This window comes from Halichoerus grypus, chromosome 4 (assembly GCF_964656455.1).
Source record: "Halichoerus grypus chromosome 4, mHalGry1.hap1.1, whole genome shotgun sequence".
Taxonomy (NCBI): domain Eukaryota; kingdom Metazoa; phylum Chordata; class Mammalia; order Carnivora; family Phocidae; genus Halichoerus; species Halichoerus grypus.
The window spans coordinates 72,010,863-72,038,598 of NC_135715.1; the positions used below are offsets into that span (position 1 = coordinate 72,010,863).

A 27,736-nucleotide genomic window follows, 5' to 3' on the forward strand; every position below is an offset into this window, starting at 1 on the left:
ATTTTTTACTTTAAAGATAAGACCAAAATCAAAACCTTTGAACTTATTATACTTTTCAACCTGAAAGAATCAAAGAAGAGCTACAACTCTAAAATAGCATCAATAAATCCAGTATTATTTTCATGAGTATCAACAGGCTATACTGAAACAAGGTTAAATATAAATATCTTACTCTGTACTTAATTTGAAGTGTTGCCACCGAAATCAATTACAGATGTTTATTCTGAAAGATGCTACTATGAAGGTTGCAAACTCAAATGCTGATAATGGTTATTCAAAATTAAATTTATGGAATACCCAGAAAATAGGCTGAATTTGAACCTGTAGATAGTTTTAAAATACTCATTACCAACAATTTTTTAAAGACGTAGAAGGCTATTGTCTTCTATAATTGGGAGTTTTAAAATCATCTCCCTTTAGTGCTTTCAATTGTCACATGGCCATAAACCAAAGACCCAAATAACTTCAAATGATTACAGATACTATTTAGGCAAAAACTCTCATGTGTCAGTACTTTTAATGTTGTGTACATCAAATTATAGTAAAAAGATGACTATAAACAACATGCAGCCCCTCTATTTTCAGGAACAGCACAACAGATTACAGTAAACCGAGTTTATATTCCACCATCAAGTGTGGTTCTCCCATTAGTTCACTTTGTGACGGGTCTGAAAACAAACAAAAACAAACATATTAAAGATTCTCAAAGAAAAGATAAATTCAATGATTCCACTTACATGAAAATATGTAACAGGCAAAACTGACAGAAAACAGACCAGTGGTTGCCTGGGACCAAAGGTGGGGGACTGACTGCAAAGGGATCTAGGAAACTTTCTAGGGTGATAAACATTTTATATCTTGACTGGGGGGACACTTACACAACAGTACACATTTGCTAACATTCACAGAACTGTACACTTAAAATGAGTACAATCTATTGTATGTCAACTATACCTCAATACAGTTGATTGTAAAAAAAAAAAAAGCCAACAACAACAGATTGAAAAAAGTTCTCCTTTTTCAAAACTTAAGTTTTCCAATGGCTTCCCAGATGACGCTAGGAAACAATCTCTAATTAAAAGATTGAGCAGTCCCTTAAACTAGTTTGCAAAAACATTTTATTTCTATTGTTTTGTGCTCTGTTATATACACATACACAAACATAAATCAGAATTTAGGACCAAGAAAATCTTTAAAATCTTCACTATCTTGTTTTTAGAGAGCAATCAGACAAGAGTCTTATTTTAACCCTATAGTACATATAAAAGAGCTTTTAAAATTAATGCTAACAGTAAGCTTCCAAAAAACAAAGCATTTTTCCATTTCTGTCTCCTATTAGGATAAAAACCCAATGAACTATAAAATCAGTTTGTAAAAAGAAATAATCATCCACATTAAAATAATGATTACAGGTCTGGATGTTTCCTCACTGATCTCCTAAGAGACTAGAGATTATTGTGTCACATCAGTTCAGCAATCTATATACTCTCCACACTCATCACACAACAAAGTAGCCTTAGCAACAATTGACACTGCTATACTTAATAATAGCAGAGTAACTGCTATGTATATAATAGGCATTCAAAATCTAAACTTATTAAAAAAAATGCCTCCACAAGAGTACAAAGGATAGCCAAAGATGTTTGCTTACAGCACTGTTTTGTGTTAAATGAAAAAAGAGGGGCGCCTGGGAGGCTCAGTCGGTTGAGCTTCCAACTCTTGATTTCAGCTCAGGTCATGATCTCAGGGTCATGAGATTGAGCCCAGTGTCGGTCTCCACATCAAGCATGGAGCCTGCTGAAGATTCTCTCTCATCCTCTCCCTCCCCCCACCCCACTCACACACACGCTCTCTCAAAAATTAAATTAAAATGTAAGAATTAAGTGAAAAAAGCATCCAGCAATAAACGCATTGATGTATCATACATACTGTAAGATACACAGTATGCCAGTTGTGTTAAAAAAGAAAAAAAACAACCACTAAGCAATGCCCAATATTTCTGACGATATATATTCATATGAAGACACAGAAAAAAGTCTGGAAGGAAATATACTAAATGAAAACAGCAAGTAACTGAAGAATAAGGGAGAGTAATGGGCTTGGGGATAATCATGGAGGACCCGAGTTTCAGCTGTAATGTTTTAAATTGTTAAACAAATAATACAACTTTCTTTTAAACTCTATTTTAAGCTTTGACTTTAATAAACTGCATGCTTATTAAATAAATCACGTACACCAGAAAACAACAGACCACATCAGCAAGGCAACGGCCTGTGGTTCCAGAGCCTTCTCTGCCGCTACCTTGCTGTGAGACTGAGAGGAAGGACTGAGCCTTACTTAAAGTCAGGGAACTGGAGTAAACAGAAGACCCCTTTCAGCATTAAAATTCTAGTTTAGACTTTACTATTGCCCTCCTCATAGTCCCTTCCTTTCCTTGTAAAATGTGCAGATTTTTCTTGGCCAAGTACTTCCCTGAAGAGCAAGCAAAACCCTATCACTTCCAACACTTAATTCAAAACCCTCCAGCCATATGGGCCTTCTTAACACACTCTTCTGTGTGTTGGGAGACAATTCTCCATGGGTCTCAAAATTCTCTAAGTCTTAGATACACTGCCTGCCTTTGTTTTAGACTCTTTCCAAAATTGTTTCTAAAGTAAATAGCCTAAGACAAAGATCATGACTCTTCTGGAGCCCAGAACAGAAAGGCTTATTTCCAGGGTGCCTGGGTGGCTCAGTCGGTAAGCATCTGTCTTCGGCTCAGGTCATGACCCCAGGGTCCTGGGATAGAGCCCCGCATAGGGCTCCCTGCTCAGGGGGAAGCCTGCTTCTCCCTCTCCCACTTCCCCTGCTTGTGTTCCTGTTCTCACTAACTCTCTATCAAATAAATAAATAATCTTTAAAAAATTAAAAAAAAAGAAAGGCTTATTGCTTATCATAAAAGATTCAGATGTCCTTATCTGGGGGTTCCTCTACCTGTAACAAAATACACCGTAAATGTGGCATCACCTGACCCTCTTCTTGCTACTCTGTGGGAGCTGGGGCTCAGGGAACCAAAAGGAAAGCTGACACTCCAGCTACTGCTATTGCTGAGTAATAAACTATCCTTTGACTTTAGGAGTCTTGTCTTCTGCCAGGATCTATGAAACCGTGGCAAGCTAACCTGTTAGCTTATAGATAAGAAAACATCTTAAAACCCTTCAGAGTTCTTCAGCTGTTCTCTCAGGTTACAGACCTTGAACATATTGCTTCTTCTGCCTAAAATATTCTTCCCTCTACTTTTTAATTAACTAATTCATACATCTTTTAGGAACCAAGTTATGTGTCATATTCCCAGAAGTGCCTGTCTCTCCCATCCAACAACAAACTATACCACTATCCCTTTTTATTCCTAGAATTTATCACAATTTGTAATTATATGTTTGCATTTATCTGTTTAATGTTTACTTCCCCAGGTAGAAAGCAGTTTGTTTTGTCACCATTGTATACTTAGAGCCTAGCCCAGTGCCTGACACATAATAAATATCTGACTGAGTAAATGCTTAACAAGCACCTCTCACTTTCTTTATACACAATTACAGAAGTTGATTTTTAAATGAATGTATTTTTATAACTAATTTCAAGATAAAAATATACAGACATGAACTATCACCTTGCTAATTTAAAATGAGGTATAAGTTCAATGTAAAAAGCTTAGGCATTGTAGATTTCCCTGCATTCAGAAAGTTCCCTCAGGAACGATTCTCAAAGGGGAGGCTCACTAGACTTCCGTTGTGTCCACAGCATTTCCTTACCGGACATCAGCAGCCAAGCAAAACTAACATAATTTAATCCTGTTGGGTTTTTCTGTTTCTCCTGAACTGCTGGGGCATAATGAGTAGATGCAATACTAAATAGAATTATATTTGCTTATCTTCCTCAGAACCAGAAAAACAGAGGATGCTGTTTGGATTGTTCTTACTTAAAAGTTATTTATCTTATATATAATAAAATTATCCAAGGAACTTTATTAAAAATGACAGATTCTTCTTTCCTATTCACCACATATAGAAGCACAAAAACTCTTTGGGGGTGGGAGATATTTTTTTAAAGAAAACGTTTCTTATTTTTCCTAGTCATTTTAAAAACTAGTCATAACCCACAAATATTTTGAATACTGAAACAAAAATCGTTTAAGCTACCCTTATAATACTATGTTAGACTCACACATCAGACTATAAGCGCAGGACATGAAATAAAGGACTATCATTAGTTGACTGCTAATGACTATAACCTCAGAACTCCATAAGTAACTTTCACCTTTAAAACCAGTTCAAGAGGGGCGCCTAGGTGGCTCAGTCGTTAAGCATCTGCCTTCGGCTCAGGTCATGATCCCAGGGTCCTGGGATCGAGCCCCACATCACGCTCCCTGCTCAGCGGGGAGCCTGCTCCTCCCTCTCCTACTCCCCCTGCTGTGTTCCTGCTCTCCCTATCTCTCTGTCAAATAAATAAATAAAATCTTAAAAAAAAAAAAAACAGCTAAAGAACAGTTATTATCATTAAATTTTGTCTTATTGCAATGAATAAACATAAGTGAATCAATCCAATGAGCTATAAGCTCCGTAAGGATGAGGATGCTATCGTTTTATTTGCTTCCGTTGCCTTGTACATTATTAGGGCTCCAAAAAAAGGTGCTAAATGACACTCACCATTAAGAATATCTTCAAATCCAATAGTCTCATCATTACCCCTCAAAATATCCAGTGAAAGGTTTGAGCTTGGAAGAAATGGAAGACGCTGTACCTTCAGGAAAAATATGAAAGGGCAAGATTAGAGAAAACCAAGGGGAGAAAGAAACAATACAAAATCTAATTTCATGCTCCTCATTCTTTACTTGTAAAATTCACAAAGCTATAAATAAAACACCAATATAACCAGTGGAAAAAAACACCAGTTCATATTTTAGACCCAAACCAAAATTTTTAAAATTCCTCAAAACTTTACTCAAAATATATAAAGACACTGAAAATTATAGTTTTAATTAACACTTAATAATCCCATCAGCTTTGCATATATTTTGGGGCTTTGTTTCTGTCCCAGGAAAACCACAGCATACATGTGATGAAATGCAAAAACCCAAGCACCTAACGTCATATCTACTTCCTAATAAAAGTGGGATGATCAAATTCCTGAAGAAATTCCAACTCAGTAAGAGCATTATTCTACTTAGTAAATTGAGATTACTTCACTTTGTATGTTGTTTTGTATTGCTCATTGTAAAACTAAGTTATGACCCTTTAAAACAGTACTAGTAACCAGAAAGGAAGACCAAAGTCACTTGTGGGGCCTTTAAAAAACACAATACTATTCTCAACTAGTGGTATCTACCTTTCTCAAGTATTAAATATATATACTGCAGACTGGTACGTAAGTATATAGTGGAGCAAGCATGGGTTGTGGAGTCAGAGACCTGGACTCAAACTCTTCTACTACTTACAATACTATGACTGTGTTTAAGTCACCTGATCTGTCTCACTGTCAGTTTCCTCATCTGTGAAACAGGATAATACCACCTTCCTCTCAAACATGCTGGATGATGTGGTGTAAAGTATGTAATATAGTATAGTCATTGGCATAGACTTGCTATTCAATAAACTTTTATATAGCCAAAACAAATTTTCAGTTTTCTGTGTTCTTTGTTAGTTGTCTAGCAATTATAATTGGAAACAATGCAGATTATTTTGGATATTGACAAAAGAATGCCAAGAGCAGTAATAGGTGGTCCATGACTATAGATACTAGTATTTTAAAATAACCCTTCTTTCTGCCATCTTTCCGTGCCACCATAATGGTGTGCATGAATGTCCTGGCAGATGCTCTCATGAGCATTAACACTGCTGAAAAGAGAGGCAAACGCCAGGTTCTTATTAGGCCGTGCTCCAAAGTCATTGTCCGGTTTCTGTGATGATGAAGCATGGTTACATTGGCAAATTTGAAATCACAGATGATCACTGAGCAGGGAAAATTGTTGTGAACCTCACGGGCAGGTTAAACAAGTGTGGAGTGATCAGCCCCAGATTTGATGTACAACTGAAAGATCTAGAAAAATGGCAGAATAACCTGCTCCCATCCCGCCAGTTTGGTTTCATTGTACTGACAACCTCAGCTGGCATCATGGACCATGAAGACGCAAGACGGAAACACACAGGAGGGAAAATCCTGGGATTCTTTTTCTAGGGATGTAATACATACGTGCAAATAAAATGCCTCAGTGGAAAAAATAAAATAAAATAAAAATAAATAAAATCATCCTAACTTTGAAATCTAAGGGTGCTGTTAAGATTATTTCCCCCAGGGAAGCCTGGGTGGCTCAGTTGGTTAAGCATCTGCATTCGGCTCAGGTCATGATCCCAGGGTCCTGGGATCGAGTCCCACATCAGGCTCCCTGCTCATCAGGGAGCCCGCTTCTCCCTCTGCCTACGGCTCCCCCTGCTTGTGCTTTCTCTCTCTCTCTCTCTCTGAAAAATAAATAAATAAAATCTTTAAAAAAAAAAAAAAGATTTCCCCCAAGAAAATATATCCAGATTTAAAATATTTTTAATTACTAATGGCCTATAGACTTTAAGATGAAAAAATTTCTTTAGATTGTCAAAATTAGAAAAAACACACACATATATATTTTAAATATTATATATAAAATAATAATTATATATTAAAATAATATATTTTATTTATATTTATAAATATATATATATATATATATTTTTTTTTTTTTTTTTTTTTTTTTTTCCTTTCTTTAAAAGGAAAGTAGGGAGGATAGAGGAAGAAACAAAAATGGAGCTTTTAAGTTAAACCAGACAGTAAGGGGCCCAGTAGGTACAGTTTGATCAGATATAGTCCTGAGAAAGTACCAAAAGCAAGGATGAGCAGGCAGTTGTTATACATCCCAACAAGCAAGAACTGTAATAGTACAGGGATAAGGGGAAAAAAGGGTAAGGCAGAATTCTGGGCAAGGATTTTTGAATTAAATGGGATTAAAATTTTAGGCCTGAAATATAAGCCATAGCTGGAATGTGAGCAGTAGGAAAATAAAAGGAAGCTAATGATTCTGTGCCAAGCTTGCGTTATTTCAATCCTCAGAATAACCCTAATAATCACACACTGTTGTTACGGTTAACTCCATTTCACATTAAAAACAAACAAATGACCTGAGGCTCGGAAAGGTCACTAATTTATTTAAGTTCTTAAGGCTAGTAGATGGTGGAGCCAAGATTCACATCCAGGTTATTCTGACTTAGAGCCACACACACTCTTTTAGAACTGGATTGTTAGAAAAAAGTTCTGAAATAGCTTCCACAATGACTTGGCCAATACAGTTGACGGTATTAATAGAATTTATTGAAAAAGACACAGTAGTAGGAAGAACATGTGCAAAAGCCAAAAGGTGAGAAAAAAACTTAGTCAGGACATGCAAGTAGTTTTAGGAGCTATGAAGTATGGTGGAGAACAAGGAGATGCCAATTCATGGACACAGCCACATTAAGGTGTTGAGTTTTAATTTGAGGGCAAAGTGAGGGGAATGACATGGTCAAATCTGTATTTTATAAAAATTACTGTGGCTACAGCATGTACAATGGATCAGAGGGCAGTAGGGGTGGGTGTCGCAGTGATCTGGATGAAGTACAGTAGATGATCAAAACCAATGGTGAGAAGATCTAATTGACTAGATGGTGGGAGGTATGGTTCGGGGGTAGGGATGTGGTGCAGGGTGAGATAACCAAAGCTCATGCTCCAATCTCTGCCTTAGGAAGCAACCTATTCATACATGACACAGAGTATGTGAGGAATGAGTTATTCTGTACTTATACATGTGAAATCTGAAGTGCCTGTGGACTTCCAATGGAGAAGTCTATAGGTTTACAGCTCATGAGAATTAAAACTTGGCAGTCATCAACATATAAATGATACCTGAAGTCATAGGAATAGATAGGAAATAACAGGACGAAAAGAGGACTGGAGATGGGAACTAACAAAATAGGTACTTCAAGGTACAGAAGAAAGCAAAAGGAATCTACGCAGAAACACCTGGGAGCAAGGTTTCAGAGACGAGGGGATATCAGGAAAGTGTGGTGTCCTAAAAGCCCAGGGAAGGAGTCACTGGTGTAACATACCACAGGGAGATCAAACAAAAGAGGGCATACGGATGTCCACATTGTTCAAGAGCAGTTTCACTGGTGTGATGGGACCCAGAAACAGTGGGTTGCACTCATAGTAGGTAAAGGAGCATATACAGCAAATGGAGGCAACTTTAAGACGCTCAACCTGCAAAAGCACACTCAGTGAGAGAGAAGGTGCTATAAAGAGACTAACAGACGTTTTGTTTTAAAAGACAAAAAAGGTTAGAATGTATGTAAACACTGCTGATGAGTCTGAGCAAGTAGAAAGAGGATGAAGATATCAGCTATAGAAAGGATCCATGAAAAGGGAATTCCCTGACATAGTGTGAGCATAGGTCAAGGACAGTTCCTACACACTTGGAAGGACATTTCTGAAGATCTTATTCCTAACCAACAGGTGCACTCAGCTATATACAAACTGCCTATATACAAACATACCACCACATGGATATTCCTAGAGGCATTTCAAATTCAACGTAACTCCCCAAAAAGAGAAAAAAATGAAAGTAGATGCAGGTAAGTTTTGGCACTGAGCTCATAATTTGAAGTTTTCCACTTAATGTCTTCTTTTTTCTCTATAAAGTAGAAATCGAGGTCATACCCTGAAAAGGGGCAAAACAGAATAGGCTATAGAGGAGAAGAGAAAGTAAGGGTTATAGGGCTAGTATTGGAAAAGAGTCCTTCCAATCCATAGCAACATACATGTGGAATGTATTATAACTGATATCCATAAACTCACCTGCTGCACTGCCTTGAACTCCATTTGTAATTTTAGTGGAGCAAACAGACCCTGGATGTTTCTTAGTGTGGAAAAATTCATTTTATCTTGGTTGAGCTGGAACTACAAAAGCAAACAATGTAATTTTAAATGTTACACTCAACATTGTTTTCAAAACAGCACGGTTACATATATAACACAACACTTAAAAGAATTTTAATATCCATAACTGAAATAAAAACAAAGTACTTTTATTAATTTCTTCGAATATATATGTCTATGTTTTATTCAGCATGCAGGTGTACTTCACCAACATAAAATTACCACCTAAAATTTGAATTTACAAAACTGATAAATTAAGGAATGTTTTTTACATTGCAAAAGCATATTTACAAAATATTTCAGTGCTTTTGATTAGAATTACCACAAAACTGATGAAACAAAGAAAAGGTATAAATAAAATGAGATCTAGAAACAGTCACATACAAGTGACAAAAATACTGAATTTCTAAGTATGCAAGTATATAATTCAAAAGATTTCACAAAAGAAATAGTCAAACCCATGATACCACCCTGTTAATTAAGCTACAAAGTTTACACTCCACTTTTTGGGGTAAGAGATTCCCGGATGGCAGGAGGACCCAAAACTCTAAAGTTTGTCCAGTTTGTATTGGGTGCTAATAGGCAATTTTTTTCTGGAATCACACTTTTACTAAACACTAATATTACTTCTAAAAAACTTTTACTGCCATTTAATGTACTTCAGGCAAAATGAATCAACTTGACCCATGAATTCTAATCATAGTTTCCCAAAATGTAATGGATACGATTTGCAGATAGACTGCTACAAAGGCCTGAATTAAGATTATTATAGTAAGATAAAGTGACATCTGTGATCATTTTTCATTACACTACATTCTCTTGATAAGAGTTTAGGTCATGGGGGGGATAATTTTGATCAAAAACCTATTGCAAAATTAGTAACCACTTTAGACATGACCTGGGGCCATATACATGAAGTCTGAGGTCAGATACCCAGCGATATGGTTTTTAATTACTTTAGCTTGAGTATAAAATTTTAACAGATGGTCCTTACAGAAAACATGCAATATTTTACTATGGGTATATAATCTGAAGTTCTCACTGAAAGTTTCCTTTAAGTATTGAGTTATTCTTATAAGTAAATACAGTTTTATGTAAAAAACTCAATTTTATAAACTTTGATGACTATACCCACCTTGTAATATGATGTCAAACTGCAATTATCAATCAACATGTACTTAATTATTAGCAACCACATGCAAAATTAGAATCAGGCTCTGTGGCAATATACCACAAAACTGTCTACCATGGAGAAGGTTATATAATCTAGTTGGGAAGACATTACATATAGATCAGGGCTTCTCAACCCTTGGCATTACTGACATCTTGGGCTCGTAATTATTTGTTGTGGTGGATGGGGACTATCCCATACGTTGTAGGATGTTTAGCAGCATCTCTGGCCCCATCCAATTGATGCCAGGACCAAAGACCCTTCTCTCCCAATACTACTTGTGACAATCAGACATTGCCAAATGTCCCCTGAAGAAGGTAAAATCATCCCTAGTTGAGAACCACTGGTATGAATAATGATGCTCATCTTCCATCACTAACACTACTACAGCTCCCAATCATGGAGAGCTACTATAAGCCAGCATATGCCAAGGCATGGGCTATTACTAACTCCATTTTACAGATGAGGAAACTAAAACTTAAACAGAGATTAAGGAACTTGCCCAAGTTCATATAGCTGCTAAGTATGGTGTCAAGAATCTAAACCTATATAGTTCAATTATGTAACCCACGCTAAAGGACTTACAATAGTTAATAAGTGCCACAGAATTTCGAGAGACTGCCATTAGCTGGTTAAGTGATTAAGGAGACCACACAGAAGCAGCTGATGTAAACTGAGTCTCAAATGATCTATGCAATTTTTTAAACTCTTCACCATTTGGGCCTGTCTCACTCAGATTTGTCCAAGTTTCTCTTAACATGTATTGCTCAGAACTAAATCAATATTTCAAATCTAATGGCCAGGCTAATACTTGGGAAAGTGAGACTGTAATCTCCCTTGATTTGAGACCCATCTTATTAACAACAACACTGCACCATCTTCCTGAAGTAGTGTTAAGATACCTTTCTTCTTGCTCTGAACGTGTATTTAGAAAGTCTTTTAAGTTGTCTTTAGAACATGTATACAGGCTATATACCCTCTTTGGGGGTGACCCTTCCCTATCTATTAACCTGGTTAATACTGGTCTAAAACCATTCTAACGTATGCTCCTCTACAAAGCCTCCCACTAGCCCTATGCACAGGTGGTTGCTCCATCTTGGTCCTCTATACCATTTTATGAAGCCCCTATCCACTGCCTGTCTTCCCATTAAATTTCCAGCCCCTCAAAGATGGGGATTATGTCACATTCATCTGTGTACCTACTGTGCCTAGCAAGAGGATATGTCCCTCAGTAACTTGGAGATGTAGGGCTTGAGAAAGAGGTCAAGGCTAGAGATGTGGACTTGGAGGTCAACAGCAAAAATGGCAGAGGAAAAATATAAAAGAAAACAGGGTCATCAAATAAGGAAATATTATGAGAGGAAAGGAAAGGGGGATTGGCCTTTAGAAATGTCCATAAAGGGGTGTCTGGCTGGCTCAGTCGGTAGAGCATACGACTCTTAATCTCAGGGTCGTGAGTTCAATCCCCATGTTGGGAGTGGAGCCTAGTTAAATTGGTCCATAAAAAAGGCAAAAGAACAACGTGTAGAAAAAGGCTTTAGTGAAGCAGTTTATTTATTTTTTTTTTTTTTTAAAGATTTTATTTATTTATTTGAGAGAGGATGAGAGGAGAGAGAGAGCACATGAGAGGGGGGAGGGTCAGAGGGAGAAGCAGACTCCCCGCTGAGCAGGGAGCCCGATGCAGGACTCGATCCCGGGACTCCAGGATCATGACCTGAGCCGAAGGCAGTCGCTTAACCAACTGAGCCACCCAGGCGCCCTAGTGAAGCAGTTTAATGATAATTCAAAAGTCTACTCTACAAGGATACTGAAAATAAGTCCTCATATTCTTCATGGTCAAATGCTCAACATTAAAATTGTCTTAATAAATGAAACCACATAAGTATTACTAAAAGTATTCTTCTACTAGAGGATAAAAATAAAAACATAGGTAATATACTTACATTTTTTTCTGATAATTCAAGAGGATGACTGGGCAAAAGTTCATTTTTCACACAAGGAAGGCTAAAGAAAAATATTTAAGAGAGAGATTATAAATCACTCAATACCTAAAGCTCAAAATTGTATCAATAGGTGTAACTACAACGGAACGGCACAAGTGAGGTTTTAGGACAATGACACTTCTGTAGCCTGATTGTGGCAGTGGTTGTAGAAACTGACGTATGTATTAAAATTCATATTACTATGAATTATAACATAATGAATTATATAACATTAAAAAAAGGTCAGATTTACTATATATGCTAACGGTTTTAAAATGTATCGATTATAGGGACACCTGGGTGGCTCAGCTGGTTAAGCATCTGCCTTTGGCTCAGGTCATGATCCCAGGGTCCTAAGATCGAGTCCTGCATCGGGCTCCTTGCTCAGCAAGGAGCCTGCTTCTCCCTCTGCCTGCCGTTCCCCCTGCTTGTGCGCTCTCTCTCTTACAAATAAATAAATAAAATCTTTTTTTAAAAAATGTACCGATTATAGATACTAGTGGTTAATTCACTAGTATGAATGAGCCCTTCAAAAAACAGTGTTAAATGAAGCTCTGTATCTAGAAGAAATTTAATAGAATATGTTTAAAACTACTATTATTTGGGGTGCCTGGGTGGCTCAGTCATTAAGTGTCTGCCTTCAGCTCAGGTCATGATCCCAGGGTCCTGGGATCGAGCCCCACATCGGGCTCCCTGCTCCATGGGAAGCCTGCTTCTCCCTCTCCCACTCCCCCTGCTTGTGTTCCCTCTCTCACTGTGTCTCTCTCTGTCAAATAAATAAAATCTTAAAAAAAAAAAATGAAACTACTATTATTTGATAACATGCTTCCTGTATTATATTAAAAATCTAGGGGCACCTGGATGGCTCAGTCAGTTGAGTGTCCAACTCTTGGTTTCAGCTCAGGTCATGATCTCAGGGTGCTGGGATTGAGCCCCACATCAGGCTCCACACTCAGTGAAGAGTCTATTTCAGGATTCGCTCTCTCCCTCTTCCTCTGTCCCTCCCCGCACTCGCATGCCCCACCCCCTCAAATAAATAAATAAATCTTAAAAAAAATCTACACCTCTTCTGTTTAGGTCTATACATATTCAATATTTAATGTATCTTTAATAAATACATGCTGAAAAATGTGTTTGACATTTATTGAATACCTACTATATAAGGTTATATATTGCTAGAACCAGACCACTGGTCTTTAACACTCTAGATATATTAAAGATGACTATCCTTATTGCCAAAATGGCATTTGAGAGCTGAAAGGAACCTGCAACAATCATTTATTGAATATTGTCTTTGTACAGAACATTATCTTAGAAGCAGAATTTGAAAATGGTTCTGTTCATGGCAATCTTATTAAAGTCTAACCAGGAAGAAAAAGGAGCATTTTATGTGGAAAAAAATAAATAAATAAGAAATCATCAGAACCTGGTTACTGACTAGTTTCATGAATTTGATTATACTATACCATAAATCTAATTATATCTCCAAATCCAAAGACTATAAACTGCACCTTTCACTAGAAAATGGAAAGACAATAATGAAGCATTATGTCTGTCCCCAGACATCAGTATTAGAATGACATTTTATTATAGTAAGACCAAACTACCTTAAAGTTACATATAAAATTCAAAAATTCAAAACAGATGTTTACAGGGGTAGGCACACTACCCTTATTTGATTAAGCAGAAAAGCAACCTACCAAAAAGTACCAGAAATTGAGACCTAAACATATAGAAACATGGAAGAAATCAAGGGAAGGGGTACAACTGTGTGCTGAAGCTAGAAAAATAAAGTAACAGCAGCTAACACTTACTGAGAGCTTATTAATGTCAGGTACTATTCTAAGTATTTTTCATGTATTAACTCATTTATTTCTCAAAGTAAGATTTATACTATTTACAGCCCTATTTCACAGATATAGAGATGAGACATAGAGCAATTAAGTTACCTTCCTGAAGTCATACATCTAGTGAAGAGCAGAGCCAGAATCAAAACCCAGGCAGCCTACTCCTGAGTAGGCTCTTAACTGCTGTGCTCTAGTGTCTCCCAGAGAATTATTCCAGTAGTTAATAAGATAAGGAGACAAATGGCTTTCCAAGTTAGCAGTATCAAAAAGAAGCATCCTACCAAATCATGCTACTGGGTAACAGCTCCTTGAAGGATGCCCTGTCCTGGGAACCCACTACTGTTAAGACACTTCTTCCATTATAGAAAACATCCACTCCCATCCTCCCCCAGTCTAAGGTATATTACTTGCTATGTCCCAAATTAAATATATATTTATGGTCTATCAAAATATTTAAAGAATACTGTGAAAAAATTCACAGAAACATCTTATTATAACAAAGTCAAAGTCACAATTCCCCCGTATACCCTTTTCGAAGAAGATCATGACTTTCAAAAGGTCCACTTGCTGAAAGTTCAGTAACTGGAATACTGTCCTTTAACTGAGATCCAAGTCCTCTGGCATTCTACAACACAAATAATAACACTATTAAATACAAAAATGTTTTAAAACTCACACTGAACATCTACATAAAAAACAGTTTAAGCACTAGACAAAAAAAAGTAAAGTCTCTGCCCTCAAAGAGCTCACAGTCTAGATGATGAGCCTTGGCATTATGGTAGAGTGATTATACATGGTACACTAAATAATATCAAATTTGGGCATAGGAAGGATTCCTGAGTTGATCTCTGAATATTGTCATATTGAAAGGCATTCCAGGAAAAAAGAACATGGGTAAAGAAGGTACAAAAGTATAAATGAACAAGCTATAAGTAGTTTGACCTGACCAGCTAACTACACATCTAGTGAGGCAAAAATAAAGCAAGGCTGGCAAAATGAAAAAAAACAAAAAGGCTTAAACATGCAAAGAAATTCAGGTTTTATTCTGAGATTGATAGAGAGCCTCTGAGGGTTATGGCATGATCAGATTTACTTTCATTGGAAAGATCCCTCGCTTAGGATGGAATGATTAGCACAGAATGAAAAAAGTTGAGGACAGAATCCTGGGGAATACTATTCCTTAATGAAGAACAAGGAAGTGGGATTAAGAACAAACAGAATAGCTAGAAGAATGTGGTCACAGAAGCTAAGGGAAATAAGAGACATTCAGAAAGTATTTGGTTTCTATAACAGGGTTCTCCCTATGAAAAATAAATCTAATCAGCACAGTATAAACAAAACCAAACAAAAACAAAGACTCACAGTATATCTGGTACTGGTGTATTATACCCTACACATCTATACCATAAAACATTTAATCATCAAATATTTATTAAACATCTACTATGTGGCAGGTACTCTGGTAGATGCTGAAGATACATGTCTACCTTCCAGGGTTTAGTCTAATGAAGATAAATTAAGCAAATAAAATGCAATAAACATTACAACAAGTAAAACACAAAAGCTGACTTTTAATCACTTGTTGCTCAAGTACAATATCACTGTCATTCTGCAGAAAAATGTAAAACAGCTACAGGTATTTTGGTATCCACCTTACGCTATTCTAGGAGAAACTATTCTGAGAAACCAGCATTTTAAATTGATTTCTTAATTTATCTGTGTATTTTATTTGGTCAGGTCCTTTATGCTGTTCAGAGTTTCTTCAATCCACCACTCTACTTCAGGATCTCACACCTGGATAGCTTTAACAGCACTTGACTGGGTCTTGCCGTCTCTAGACTTTTCCATTTTCCAATTCTGCATATCAAGGTTTTCCTAAAACATATAATTTCCCCCACCAAGCTGTTATAAAACCTTTCACTGATTCGCCAATGTCTTCTCTGAAAAATAAAGTCCAACTCAAGAACCTACAAAAGAGTTTCCCCTACACAGAAGTCAAGGTTGATCAGGAAAAGAATCTGGAATCTAGTGTGGACTGTCTCTAACCTACTATGTGACGATAATCAAAGCATACAATCTCTCTGCCCCCATTTACTCATCCTTCCAGGTGCCTGAACTCTTTCCAGATCTAGAATTATATGATTGTACATTTCCAAATGCATCTCCTGGTACTTTCCCACATAAACATTCTCCTCCTCCCGACTGCTTTATTATAAAGTAACAGAAGAAAAGTTTCTTCTATGCACAAAGAAAAGGAGAATTCGGATTTCTGGGTTTTACTGTTATGATTTCCCCCAATTTCCTTGGGTAAAATATCAGGATTGGTACCTAATGTTTCTATTAAAGCAGCAGAGGAAAATAAATCTATGAAAAGTTAAGTACCACTAGACCTCAAAGTGTTTATAAAACTTCTTCACAATAATCAACAATACTACCAACAGAAACTTTCTAGATTTAGATGGCCTAGTATCAGAGTCAGTGGCCATGGCCATTCAGAAGTCTTTCCCAAGCATCACAACTTTTAAGTTAAAAGGAGAGAAAGGGGGTGCACTAACAATCAGGGATTACAACTGTCTGATTTTCCCCCCTCCAACTTCTGGAATACTACAAGTTCCCCAAAATGTCTGTAAAGGTGAGAGATAAAAAGGAGACTTTATAGCTGGGTTTGTTAGCAAAGCAGTTCCGAGGTCAGGGGTGAGTGAGGAATTCGAGGGCTCTGGGCCCCCAAGGTTCGCCCCTCATGGGAAGGGAGTTGGCTGAGCCGCACCACACACCACGGAACAACGCTACACTTTCGGATTTGTCCTTGCCAGCTCGGCGCCAACTACGGAGAAGGGGCCGGGGCGTGCTGGGGGACTTGGGGTTGAGTGGGCGCAAATCGAGAGAAACAAGTGAAGGGAATAAAGCCGAAGCGCTGCTCGCGGGACGCGCGCTGGAGCCCATCCCGGACGACAGCCACGAAACCCCCAACCCCGTGACTCGACAGATCATGGCGCCCGAGGCCGGCCTCATCCTCCCGCCGCCGCCGCCACCCCGGGACGAGCTAGGGGGAGGCGGACAATTCCTGCCGGGCCAGGGTCCCGAGCCCGCCGGGAACTCGGGTCGCTCAGGGTCTCACTCACCATCTTCACTTGCTCTGTGAACTGCCTCTCAGCCCCGTTACCGTCAGCCGGCCCCGCCGCTCACTTCCGTTTCCGGGGTTGCCCCCCCACATCCGCCGGAAGTGCGTCCGTCCGGGCGAGGAAGGAAGGAGGGCGCGGGGCGCCGGGAGGGAGCCGCGCGGGGCCGGGGCTCCCACGCCTGAAGTCCCGAGGGACCCGGGGCCAAGGGCGCAGTAAGGGTGTGGGCTGCGGGGAGGGCGGGTTCGGGACGAGACGTGCCGGAGAGGAGGGAAGACGCGGACCTCCGCTTGATTAATAATAAACATCTACCGTTGGTACAGTATTTGAAGATGTGCAGTGTGCTTTGGTAGATGCATCCCCTTATTTAATACAAAAGCTCGTTGAAGTAGATACTACATTTTTCGTGAGGGTAAACTAAGCATAGGTGGGATGAATAATTTGCAGTCTTTCAGCTAGTAAGGCAAAAGTAGAACACGAGGCTTTGCCAGTTTATTTTTACAAATCATATGTCGAAGGCCTGCTATGTTCAGAATCCTGTGCCGAGGCTAAGAATACAGAAATGAATCAGGCTGATGCGGTTCCTGGGCTAGAGGAGCAGCGGAACCGTCGGGGGTGCGGGGAAGGGTGACATCGAATGAAGTACGGTTGATAATTACAGACATAGATTGGGCTTCTATTTTTAGCAACACAATTGTAAGTGCTTTACATGAGCTATCTCCGTTAATCCCTTCAATCATCTTATGTAGTAGGTACTACTGTTGTCTCAATTTTACGGTCAAGGAAAGCAAGACAAAAGTTAAATATGCCGAAGAACCCATAATCCATTGTCATAACAGTATACTGTGTTGTCTTCCAAATATAATGTGATAAAGTGGACTCATACTCTTGTCACCGTATAATGGAGGTAACTTAAGGAATCCTTGGGCTGATAGTGAAGGGATAGAATGAACTCGTTTGAGGTAGGAGAATATATGAAAGAACATTACTGGCATTTGCTTAGGTAAAAAAATGGGAAAGGAGGTCTGTGTGGCTGAAGTTCAGAAAGTACGGTAGAGAGTAGTGGGAGATGAGGCTGTAAGTAGATGGAGGCAAGTTTATTATGGAGGCCTCTGTGCCAATTAAGGATGAGGCTTTAACTTTAAACAGCCATTGAAGGATTTCTGAGGAGGGAGGCGATAAGGTCAGGCATGTTCTGTATATCTACAGCCATGGTCCTACAACCTTGAAGTTCCAGGATAGCCCAGATTTTGAATATTCTGCACTGCTGTCCTTATCTTCTGTCTCTCCATATCTACTTTGAGATTTGAGTTTGAATGTTTCATTTGCATCTTATTCCTTTCACTCAGTTCCACCTAAGGAGAAATTTTAAAACTGCAACTCTTAAAAAGAAATCATTTTAATGTTGTTGATTCCTCACAATTTAGTTATTAAGTTTTTGTTGAGCATATGATTCTGGAGCTAAAGAGAAGAAAAAGCCATTTCCCTATACTTGAGATGCTTTTATTTTCTTGGGGGAATAGACATGGTAAATAAATGTGGTAAATGCTTAATAGAGAAAGGAGTTGGATCAGGAAGTGGTTGGGAACGGGAAATAGGCTTTAGAGGAAGAGGAAATGTGGAAAGGCAGAGATTTGCAAAAAGGCATGTTGTAATACGAACAATGAGGATTTCCACGTGTTTGGAGTTCTGGAGGAGTAGATGGAACAAGATGAAATGAGATTGGAAGGATTGGTTGGGGGTAAAATAAAGGGCCTGTATGGTGTGCTGAGGCTTGGGGCTTCCCCCCCCCCTTTTTTCCTTTTTCTTTTTTTGGAGAAAATAGGCAATAATGGAGGTCTTTTCACAAACATTTGACGTTAAAAAAAATTATTCTGGTGGCAGCATGAAGAATATACTGGAATTGGGAGAAACTAGGAACCAAGATACCATTTAGAGTGTTGCAGTAGTCCACAGAAGAGATAAGGGTAGAAAGGTATCACAGCACATTGCAGAGACTTTGAGAAGCAGTGAAAAGTAGTGATGGACCTTAAGAAATACTAGAATTCATGAGGCAACCATTGGAAAGAGAGCCTGCTGTGGAGACAAAAAAGAGATGGTCAGAGAATCAGAAGGAAAATCAATCAAAGTGCTATCATAGAATCCAAAGGGGAAGAAAGTGTTGAGCGGTTGAAAAATAGTTCAAAAGAAAGGTTAGAAAGTAGTTTTAAGATAGCTTTTAAAAGACCATGAAGTCTCAAAAATAGATCTTTGGTGACTGATTGTGAAGGTAATTTCAGTAGAAGAGCAAGGAGAAAAATTGCCTTATTTTGAGCCATATACACACACCCATATTTATATCCTTCTAAAAAGGTTTGTTACAGCATTAACTAATACAAGTCAGTGTTGAGTGTGCTAAAGTAGTTTAAAGAATTAAGTTAGATTGGATATCAGAATGGTTTAATATGTTCGCTTAGGCTTTATGTAATATGGTTTGGAGGATAGACATCTGCTATATGTCGGGCCCTATTCTTAGTTCTTTTTGTTTCAGTTAATCTTCAATTACTCTGTGAGGTAGGTACTACTATTATCCACATTTTACATAAGAAACAGGCTCATGTGCGTTGTAGCACAAGTACTCTATTTTACTTTACTTTTTGTTGTCTTCCTTGACTTTACTCTTAAGCTTTTCTGGCAAAAATATTTGTTGAATGCATGTTGTTGAACATAGCAGAAGAAACCCATCTAGAATGCAGGCTGCTGTTGAAACATGGGTGAGAGCAGGTGCATGAAGATAGCCAGGCAACGGCTCGGGTTGGTGTAAAAGCATGCTGAGTTGAAAAATGCCTATGGATTGGTTGAGTCCTCATCCCTTCAAAAGTAAAGAAAGGATGGTGTAAAGCAAATGTATGCATTTCATTTTTTTTAAAGATTTTATTTATTTATTGAGAGAGAGAGCCTGAGCAGGGGGAAGAGGGAGAGGGAGAAGCAGACTCCCCACTGAGCAGGGAGCCCAATGTGGGGGCTTGATCCCAGGACCCTGGGATCATGACCTGAGCCAAGACAGAAGGCAGATGCTTAACTGATCCAGCCACCCAGGCGCCCCACAAATGCATGCATTTCAAAGAAAAGGTAGTTGGGTGACAAATGATCAAGCAGTAAAGTGGGGAGCAAGAAGTTGTGTTGACATTTTTCTTACTCTGTGAGTTAGGGAAAGTGGGAGAAGGAGTAGACATCACTGGACAGGCTTTTGAGGAAAGTGGCATCGTTTATGAGAAAGATACGTTTCAGTTAGGGCTAAGATGTGGGAAGAGAACTTGTGACAAATTTAAAAATACTGGGAAATTTAGTTGCAATAAACTAGGGAGGTCTAGTTGAATGTTCCAAGGGGCTTAGTAGCAGGCTTTGTGGAAGGAAGACCAGTGAGTAGCAGGCTCAGGGGCTGAGCATTTAATGGTACCAGAGGAGTACAGGGGGTAGAGAAGTCAAGGCTCTCTCCTTTATGCAGTTGATGTGACCGATACACTAGCATAACCTTTAGCACTTAGTTGTGTTGATCTATTTCCACATCTATCTATTTCTTCTCAACAAGCTTCTGCAGTCAGGGGCTATGCCTTACACATTACTGTATCTGTATCTGGCCCACAGAAAGCACCAGTAAATGTTTGTTGAATGAAAAGTGTGGGAAAGAACAGATGAATGGATAGTTGTGGCTAATAGACAACACTAGGCTAATATGGTTGGGAAATAGGTGGAGGTGGACATGGGTGATCCAAGAAAATTTATTTGAAGAAGTTTCCAGAAGCACTTTCCTGGGCCTGGTGCCCAACCTTAAAGCTCAGCACTATAAGCTAAGGCCCTAAATCCTTATCTGGTTCCAATTATCTCCTTTGCCTCAGCGCTAGACTCAACAAAAACTGGCACCTCACCAAAAAGTCTACAATTCTGACATCCACTCACTTTAAGAGCCACAGATGCGCGCGCACAACGTGCCCAGCCTTCCCCTCCCCTCCCAGCTACAAAGTCTGGCCAATCCTGCTTGGTCTTTTTTCCTCCCTGTCTCTGACAGTTCTTAGCCAGATGGATTCTTTTGAGCTCTGAAAACAGAATGGGGGGATTTGGAGAGGGTCTGGCGACAAGGGTTGGTGGCAATGGTTTTCCCTCAGAGTTTAGCATAGGAGAAGCATGAGAGCTCCATTTTTTTAGAAAGATGGGAGGGAGAAATAATTAGTGTAAAAACTCTGTAAATCATATTCTCTCTAAGGTACCTATTAACTGAAACATTGTATGGCTGTGTAAGTTTCAGATATTGTGTTCCCCTATGAGGTTGGGGAGGGAGTTTTTGTGAAGGGGTGGTACAAATCTCAACTAATAAGAAAGTTACTATGGCTCAGAGGACCTGAATAGAATCTATAAATTATAAATAGTACACCCAACTCTTCTTTAAATGATCTAAATTCTTGTAGGGTTGGGGAAGGTTCAACGTGCTTAATTTCAGATAAATGATATTTACACAACTCTCTTTGCAAGTCCCTTCATAAGTGTTAAGGGATGGAGAAATACTTTACACCCAGTTTATTTGACAGACCCTTTTCCTTAACCCTAAGAGATGAGTGTTTCATATTTCTTCTGAAATACTTGCTGACTATGATTTCAGATGGAGCTGCTTTTAAAAGAGTGTCCTCTGAATATGAAAAGCTGGGTATTGAAAATAAGTGCTAAAGTGGACTCTTGAATCCAGGTGTTTTATTTTACTATTTTACATCTGCATTGCATCAGACACAGCAGAGGTTAGCATTCCATGTTCCCTGCTTTTGTAGCCCTATTTCAGGTCTATGCTTTTGAAAAAGTGGTTTATACTTTCATCATAAAGAGTCTTTATTCATCTGTGGAGTTGTAGATTATTTGCAACAAAGTTTAAGTGCTAGCCCCGTTTCTATTACCCTTCATTTACCAGCCCACATGTAGAAGCACAGAGTCACGTTAATACTAGCTAAAGAAAAATTTAATTCAGAAGGCAGATCTGCCAAAAACGTATAGTTGCATATAGAACCAAATAAAATATGCATGTACACCTGATATTTTCGATTCAGATGCTGTTTTTGAATACTAGGGTCAATCTTCTCCTCCAGTGGCATGAATAATTGAGGGGAAGCTTTTATATTTTTGAAAATTCAAAATTTTGTTCCTTGAAGACAGTTAAAAACTGGAGGAGAGAAAATTTGCCTATGTTCAAAGCATACTAGGAGGTTACCTCAAAAGCAGTTTACACTAATCTTTTTCAGAATTTAGAATCTAAAAGCTGAGAAAGACAGCCTGAGTCATTCTGATTGTATGGTTAGTCTATTTGAGTTTTTTTGTTTTTCCTTATGGGAGCAATGCATGCTCATTGTAGAAAATTAGAAAACACCAAAGGGCAAAAAGAATGAAATCAGAGCAGAAAGAACCATTGGGAACAGATTGGCTCTCAGATATTCTTTTATATGACAGAATATATCTATTTCTTAAAAAAATAGATTGACTCTGTTTTCTAAGTGAGTTGGGAAGTTTTCGCTTGGCTTTTTTCATGACCATGTTTTTATTTAATAAAATATGTCATTCTGAAGCCTTAGAAAACATCCTTCCTTTACTTCTTCAAGAATGGTGAATTACACGTAGGCTATTTACTTGACATTTTTCATTCTGTCAGCATGGTAGGATGCCAAATGGCTGTTCTGAATAATTTTCAAAGGTATGTTTTTTTGATACTTTGCCAGGGAAATCATAACTCTTAAAGTGCTCCATAACCCTAACCATACAATTGGATTTATGGATAGATATTATGTTCCCTGTTTTGTTGTTTTCTCACTGTTTTAGTATCTGGGATTAATGCCAAAGGCTGTTCATCCTCACTCCATTTATTAAATTAGAGTGTACAACTAAGTTTGCACAATAGAGTATAGAAAAAAAAAGACCTGTTTGTTTATTGTTCTAGTTAGGTGTTTTTACATCAGCAAGAAAGAAAAGTATTATTTCTCAAATACCTCAGTGAAATTGCCTGACAAATAGGGTATCATGGTTAACAGAATAATTGCCTGATGCCTGGGTCATTAGGAAGAGCTCCCTGCCTTATTCCAAACCATCTTCCATAGTGCTGCCAAAGATGTTTTGTCCCCTAAAATTCAAATCTACTACTTAAAGCCCTTCAATAGCTCCTTGTTGCCCACCCTACAGGATTAATTCCAGACTCTTTAGAGTGTCAAACAGGACTTTTGTGATCTGACTGCCAACCTCATCTCATTCTTAAATCCTTTACTCTGGTCATATTAAATTACTTGGAATTCTTTGAAAATGTTGTGAATTTCATGCCCTGTACTTTTACTCCTATCTTCCCCTTTTTCCCAGAAGGCTCTATTGCAGTGTCTCAGGGCAAGCATCACTTCCTCTAATGAAGCCTTTCCTGGCTTGCTCTACGGTCCTGCTTTCCCCCTTCCAGGGAGACTGGATTTGTGCCCCATTGCGTATACATACAGAAATCGTATCACAGCGTCTGTAACACATAGTTGCCCTTCTTCTTTTCACATGTGCCTCTCCTTGTTAGACTGTAAACTCCATTCACCATCTTTGTTGGAGCTGATTGCATCCTTTTGTAGCTCTCATCTTTCATTAGGTACATTGTAATAGCCTTTCAGCTGGCCTGCCTGCCTCTCTCCTTGCTCACCTGTTCCCTAATCCATTCTCCACATCATCATCACGGTCAGTAGACTCAAGGAACAATGGCTGCATGTTTCAAAGCTCTGGTGGTCGAGACTGGGTGAAATTAGCCCCAGGGCACAGTTAGCGCCGAGTCTAATTTATTTCCTACAGTAAGTATTAAGACTGCCATGGCCCTAGCACCCTGCTGAGAAATTCCAGAATGTGGTAGGGGAGGAGTAAGGAGTTAAGTAGGAAAGTACCTGTGAGAAACTAGGTGAAGAATCATGCAAGTCACAGATCCAAAAAGATAATGAAGTCAAAAAAACATTGTCCAGGGGATGGAGGGATGGGTTAAATAGGTGATGGGGATTAAGGAGTGTACTTGTCATGATGAGCATAGGGTGATGTATAGAAGTGTTGAATTACTAGATTGTACACCTAAGATGAATATAACACTGTATGTTAACTAACTGGAATTAAAATTAAAAAACAAAACAAAACAACAAAAAACATTGTCCAGTGACCAAAAGTAGTTGCAAAATTCTTCGGAGCTGAGAGGGACCTACAGTGTGGAAGATACAAAGAGCAACAGAAGTCAAAGTCTTGTCAAAATACATTCCATGAGAACCTGAAATTACAAAATAGTGTAGTTTGTATGTGACTAATTGTAACATAAAATAATTTCTTCCTTTACCACTGTATTTATTAAAGGATTGTTCTGAGACATCCTTTTCTTAAATAGATGTAAAAAGTGATTAAGAATGTGTAAATGCACATTTCTGTCAACAATTTTTTTTTTTATCTGATGAGTGAGAAGTGATGGCTTATTGTTACTTCAGTGTGATTCTTCCTGATTACTGGTAAGATAAAGCAGTTTTTCATATTTGTTTATTGTTTAGATTTGCTTTCCTGGAAATGCCTATTCACACATCCTTTTCTCATTTTTCTATGGAGTTTTTCATCTTCCTGTAAATTTGTAGGTGCTCATATACTATAAATGTTAACCTTTGTCTTATGCATCACAAATATTTTTCATAATCTCTAATATTTTTCTTTTGGCATCTTCCAGCTATACTCTCTTTTTATTTATTCATTTATTTTTTTTAAAAGATTTTATTTATTTCACAGAGAGAGAGACTGCGAGAGAGGGAACCCAAGCAGGGGGAGAGGGAGAGGGAGAAGCAGGCTTCCCGCCGAGCAGGGAGCCTGATGCAGGGCTTGATCCCGGGACCGTGGGACCATGACCTGAGATGAAGGCACACGCTTAACGACTGTGCCACCCAGGCGCCCCTATACTCTTTTTTTAAAGATTTATTTATTTGAGAGAGAGCGTGCGCACAAGCACAAGTGAGAGGGGCCAAGAGAGGGGGAGAGAGAGAATCTCAAGCAGACTCTGCTGAGCTTAGATCCCAATGGGGGCTCAGTCTCACAACACTGAGATCAGGACCTGAGCCAAAACCAAGAGTCAGATGCTTAATGGACTACTCTACCCAGGCACCCCATACATTTTTAAATAAATGTCTCTTTCCCTTTATAACTTCCTGGCTAACTGTTTCAGTTGAAAATATTTCCCTAACCCCTAGTATATGAATTTATTCTCAAATTTTTTTCTAAAATACTATTTCTCATACTTTGTTTTTAGTTCATATGGAACTTACTTTTCAATATAGATTGAGAGGAGTCTAATTTTATTTTCCTCCAAAGGCATATTAAAATCCTATTTACACTAAGATACATTTTGAGACTCTCCACTCTAATGATCTAAATAGTTTTGCAAACAGCAAAACTAGCTAACGTTTATTGTGCCTGTATGTGCCAAATACTGTCCTAAGCACTTTACATATTTTAGCCCATTTAATCTTGGCAGCAACATTATAGGTCAATTCTAACAGTCCACATGAACTTTAAAATGCTTTTATCAAATTAAAAAGAAACCATTAGGATTATGATTGGGATTGCATAACATTTATACATTGATTTTGGGAAGAGTCACATGCTATATATCCTTCAGTAATATTTTATAATTTTCTTCATATGTCTTAAACCTGTCTTGTCAAATTTAGCCTTAAATATTCTGTACTTTTATCACTAGTACAAATGGAATATATGTCTTTCATTTTTATTTCTATCTGGCTATTCCTATCAGCATTCTTACTGGTGCCATAAAGATGGTGTGCATTTTAGTCGGGTTAGGGTAAATTATGCTGCAGTGCGAACCCAAAGGTCTCAGTGGTTTGTGTTGACAATCTGCTCATATTGCATGTCCATCACAAGCTGACAGCAGCTCAGCTTCACACCATCTTCACTGTGGGACCCAGGCTAACAGAGTAACTGCTAAGCACATTGCAGCTTTGTAGTAGAGGGAAGGAAATCAAGGTACAGCATCTTCTGGCTCTTAAAGCTTCTACAAAGAAGTGTCCCACATCCCCTACCCTCACATTTCATAAGCCAAAGCAAGACATATGTTCATATCTGATATTGAAATGTCAAGAGATCCATAATCATTTTACAGGAAAGGGCCCTTCAAGTCACAGTGCCAATGGGATTGAAATGATCTTCCAACAGGAAGGACAACAAGTATTTTGATCAGTAATACAAACTGTCACAGTGTTTTGTTTTTAAGATTGAGAAATCTTAGAAAATAATATGTGTGTGATAGACATCACTGTTCAACCATATCCATTTCCTCTCTACCTCTAAATGTGTAAGAAGATTATACTTTTAGGGCGCCTGGGTGGCTCAGTCGCTAAGCGTCTGCCTTTGGCTCAGGTCATGATCCCAGGGTCCTGGGATCTAGCCCCCCGCATCGGGGTCCCTGCTCCGCGGGAAGTCTGCTTCTCCCTCTCCCACTCCCCCTGCTTGTGTTCCCTCTCTCGCTGTCTCTCTAATAAATAAATAAAATCTTAAAAAAAAAAAAGATTATACTTTCTTACCTCTTAAAATTAGATATAGCTGTGTGACTAATCCTGGCCAATGAAAATGTGAGTGGAAGTGATATTTTTCACTTCTGCTTGGAAGCATTGAGGAGTTAGAGCATGATTCTTCATAATATCTTCCCTGTCTTGGTGATTATGGAGGTATGTGTTGATATGGAAGTGTCAAAAGACCAAAGTAGTTAGAATGCTGGGCCTTAATGGAGAAGATAGTTGCCCTGGATGCTATCCAGGTGAAGGGTCTTTGTGGTTTTAAATCACTGAGATTTAAGGGTTTTTTGGGGGGTGGTGGGGTTCTTCTTGGGTTTACTACAGCATAACCTAGCCTATCCTGACTAATACAGCATACATATTTTAAATATTTTAACAAACATATGTGTGTGTATTCATATATATATATTCATTTCATATTTCATATATATATATTCATTTATGCATATTGTTATATAGGACAAAGTCCTTTTCTTTAAGTATGGGTCCACTGATTTGGAGTACCATGATATCTTTCTTGCATAAACCACATTCATAATGCATCCTAAACAATTTGCAGTTTACATTTCTCTACCATGGGTCAAGAACTATACTTGCAGTAAAATGTAAATGTAGAATCTTACAACTTCCTCCTCCTGTTTTATAATTGTCACACCAAAACCAACAGCATTGTTTGTAACTTGCCTTTATTGAATCTTTCTAAACAATTTTCTAAAGAGAGAGAGTATAGGGTGGGGTAGGGGAGGGAGAGGGAGAGGGAAAGGAAGAGAGAGTCTTAAGCAGGACTCCGTGCTGAGCACAGAGCATGATGTGGGGCTTGATCTCACGACCCTGAGATCAGGACCTGAGCCGAAACCAAAGTTGGACGCTTAACTGACTGTGCCACCCAGGTGCCCCTTGAATCTTTCTAAAGCAGACAACTAACAGTTTTCATAAAAACAATTCATTCTTTTCACATTATTGTTTATTGGATTCAGTAATACTTATTTAAATTACTTAGTTTTAATAGCAGTACACCTGTCATAAAAAAAGTTTAGGAGAATGCACAACTGGATATTAGTAAGCA

The 27,736-nt window shown here is 38.4% G+C and overlaps 1 protein-coding gene and 1 pseudogene across 1 annotated transcript; one reads left to right on the forward strand and one right to left on the reverse strand.

The window, feature by feature from the left end:
* Positions 1–498: 498 nt before the first annotated feature.
* Positions 499–17,218, reverse strand: POMP (proteasome maturation protein). The gene is made up of 6 exons (XM_036077057.2): positions 17,096–17,218; positions 14,501–14,598; positions 12,088–12,148; positions 8,893–8,994; positions 4,686–4,779; positions 499–668 (listed from the first exon to the last, which is right to left on the reverse strand). Exons 1-6 carry the CDS (start codon positions 17,096–17,098, stop codon positions 601–603), a joined length of 426 nt encoding a protein of 141 aa, XP_035932950.1. The 5' UTR covers positions 17,099–17,218; the 3' UTR covers positions 499–600.
* Positions 5,814–6,247, forward strand: LOC118526077 (small ribosomal subunit protein uS8 pseudogene; annotated as a pseudogene).
* Positions 17,219–27,736: the final 10,518 nt, after the last annotated feature.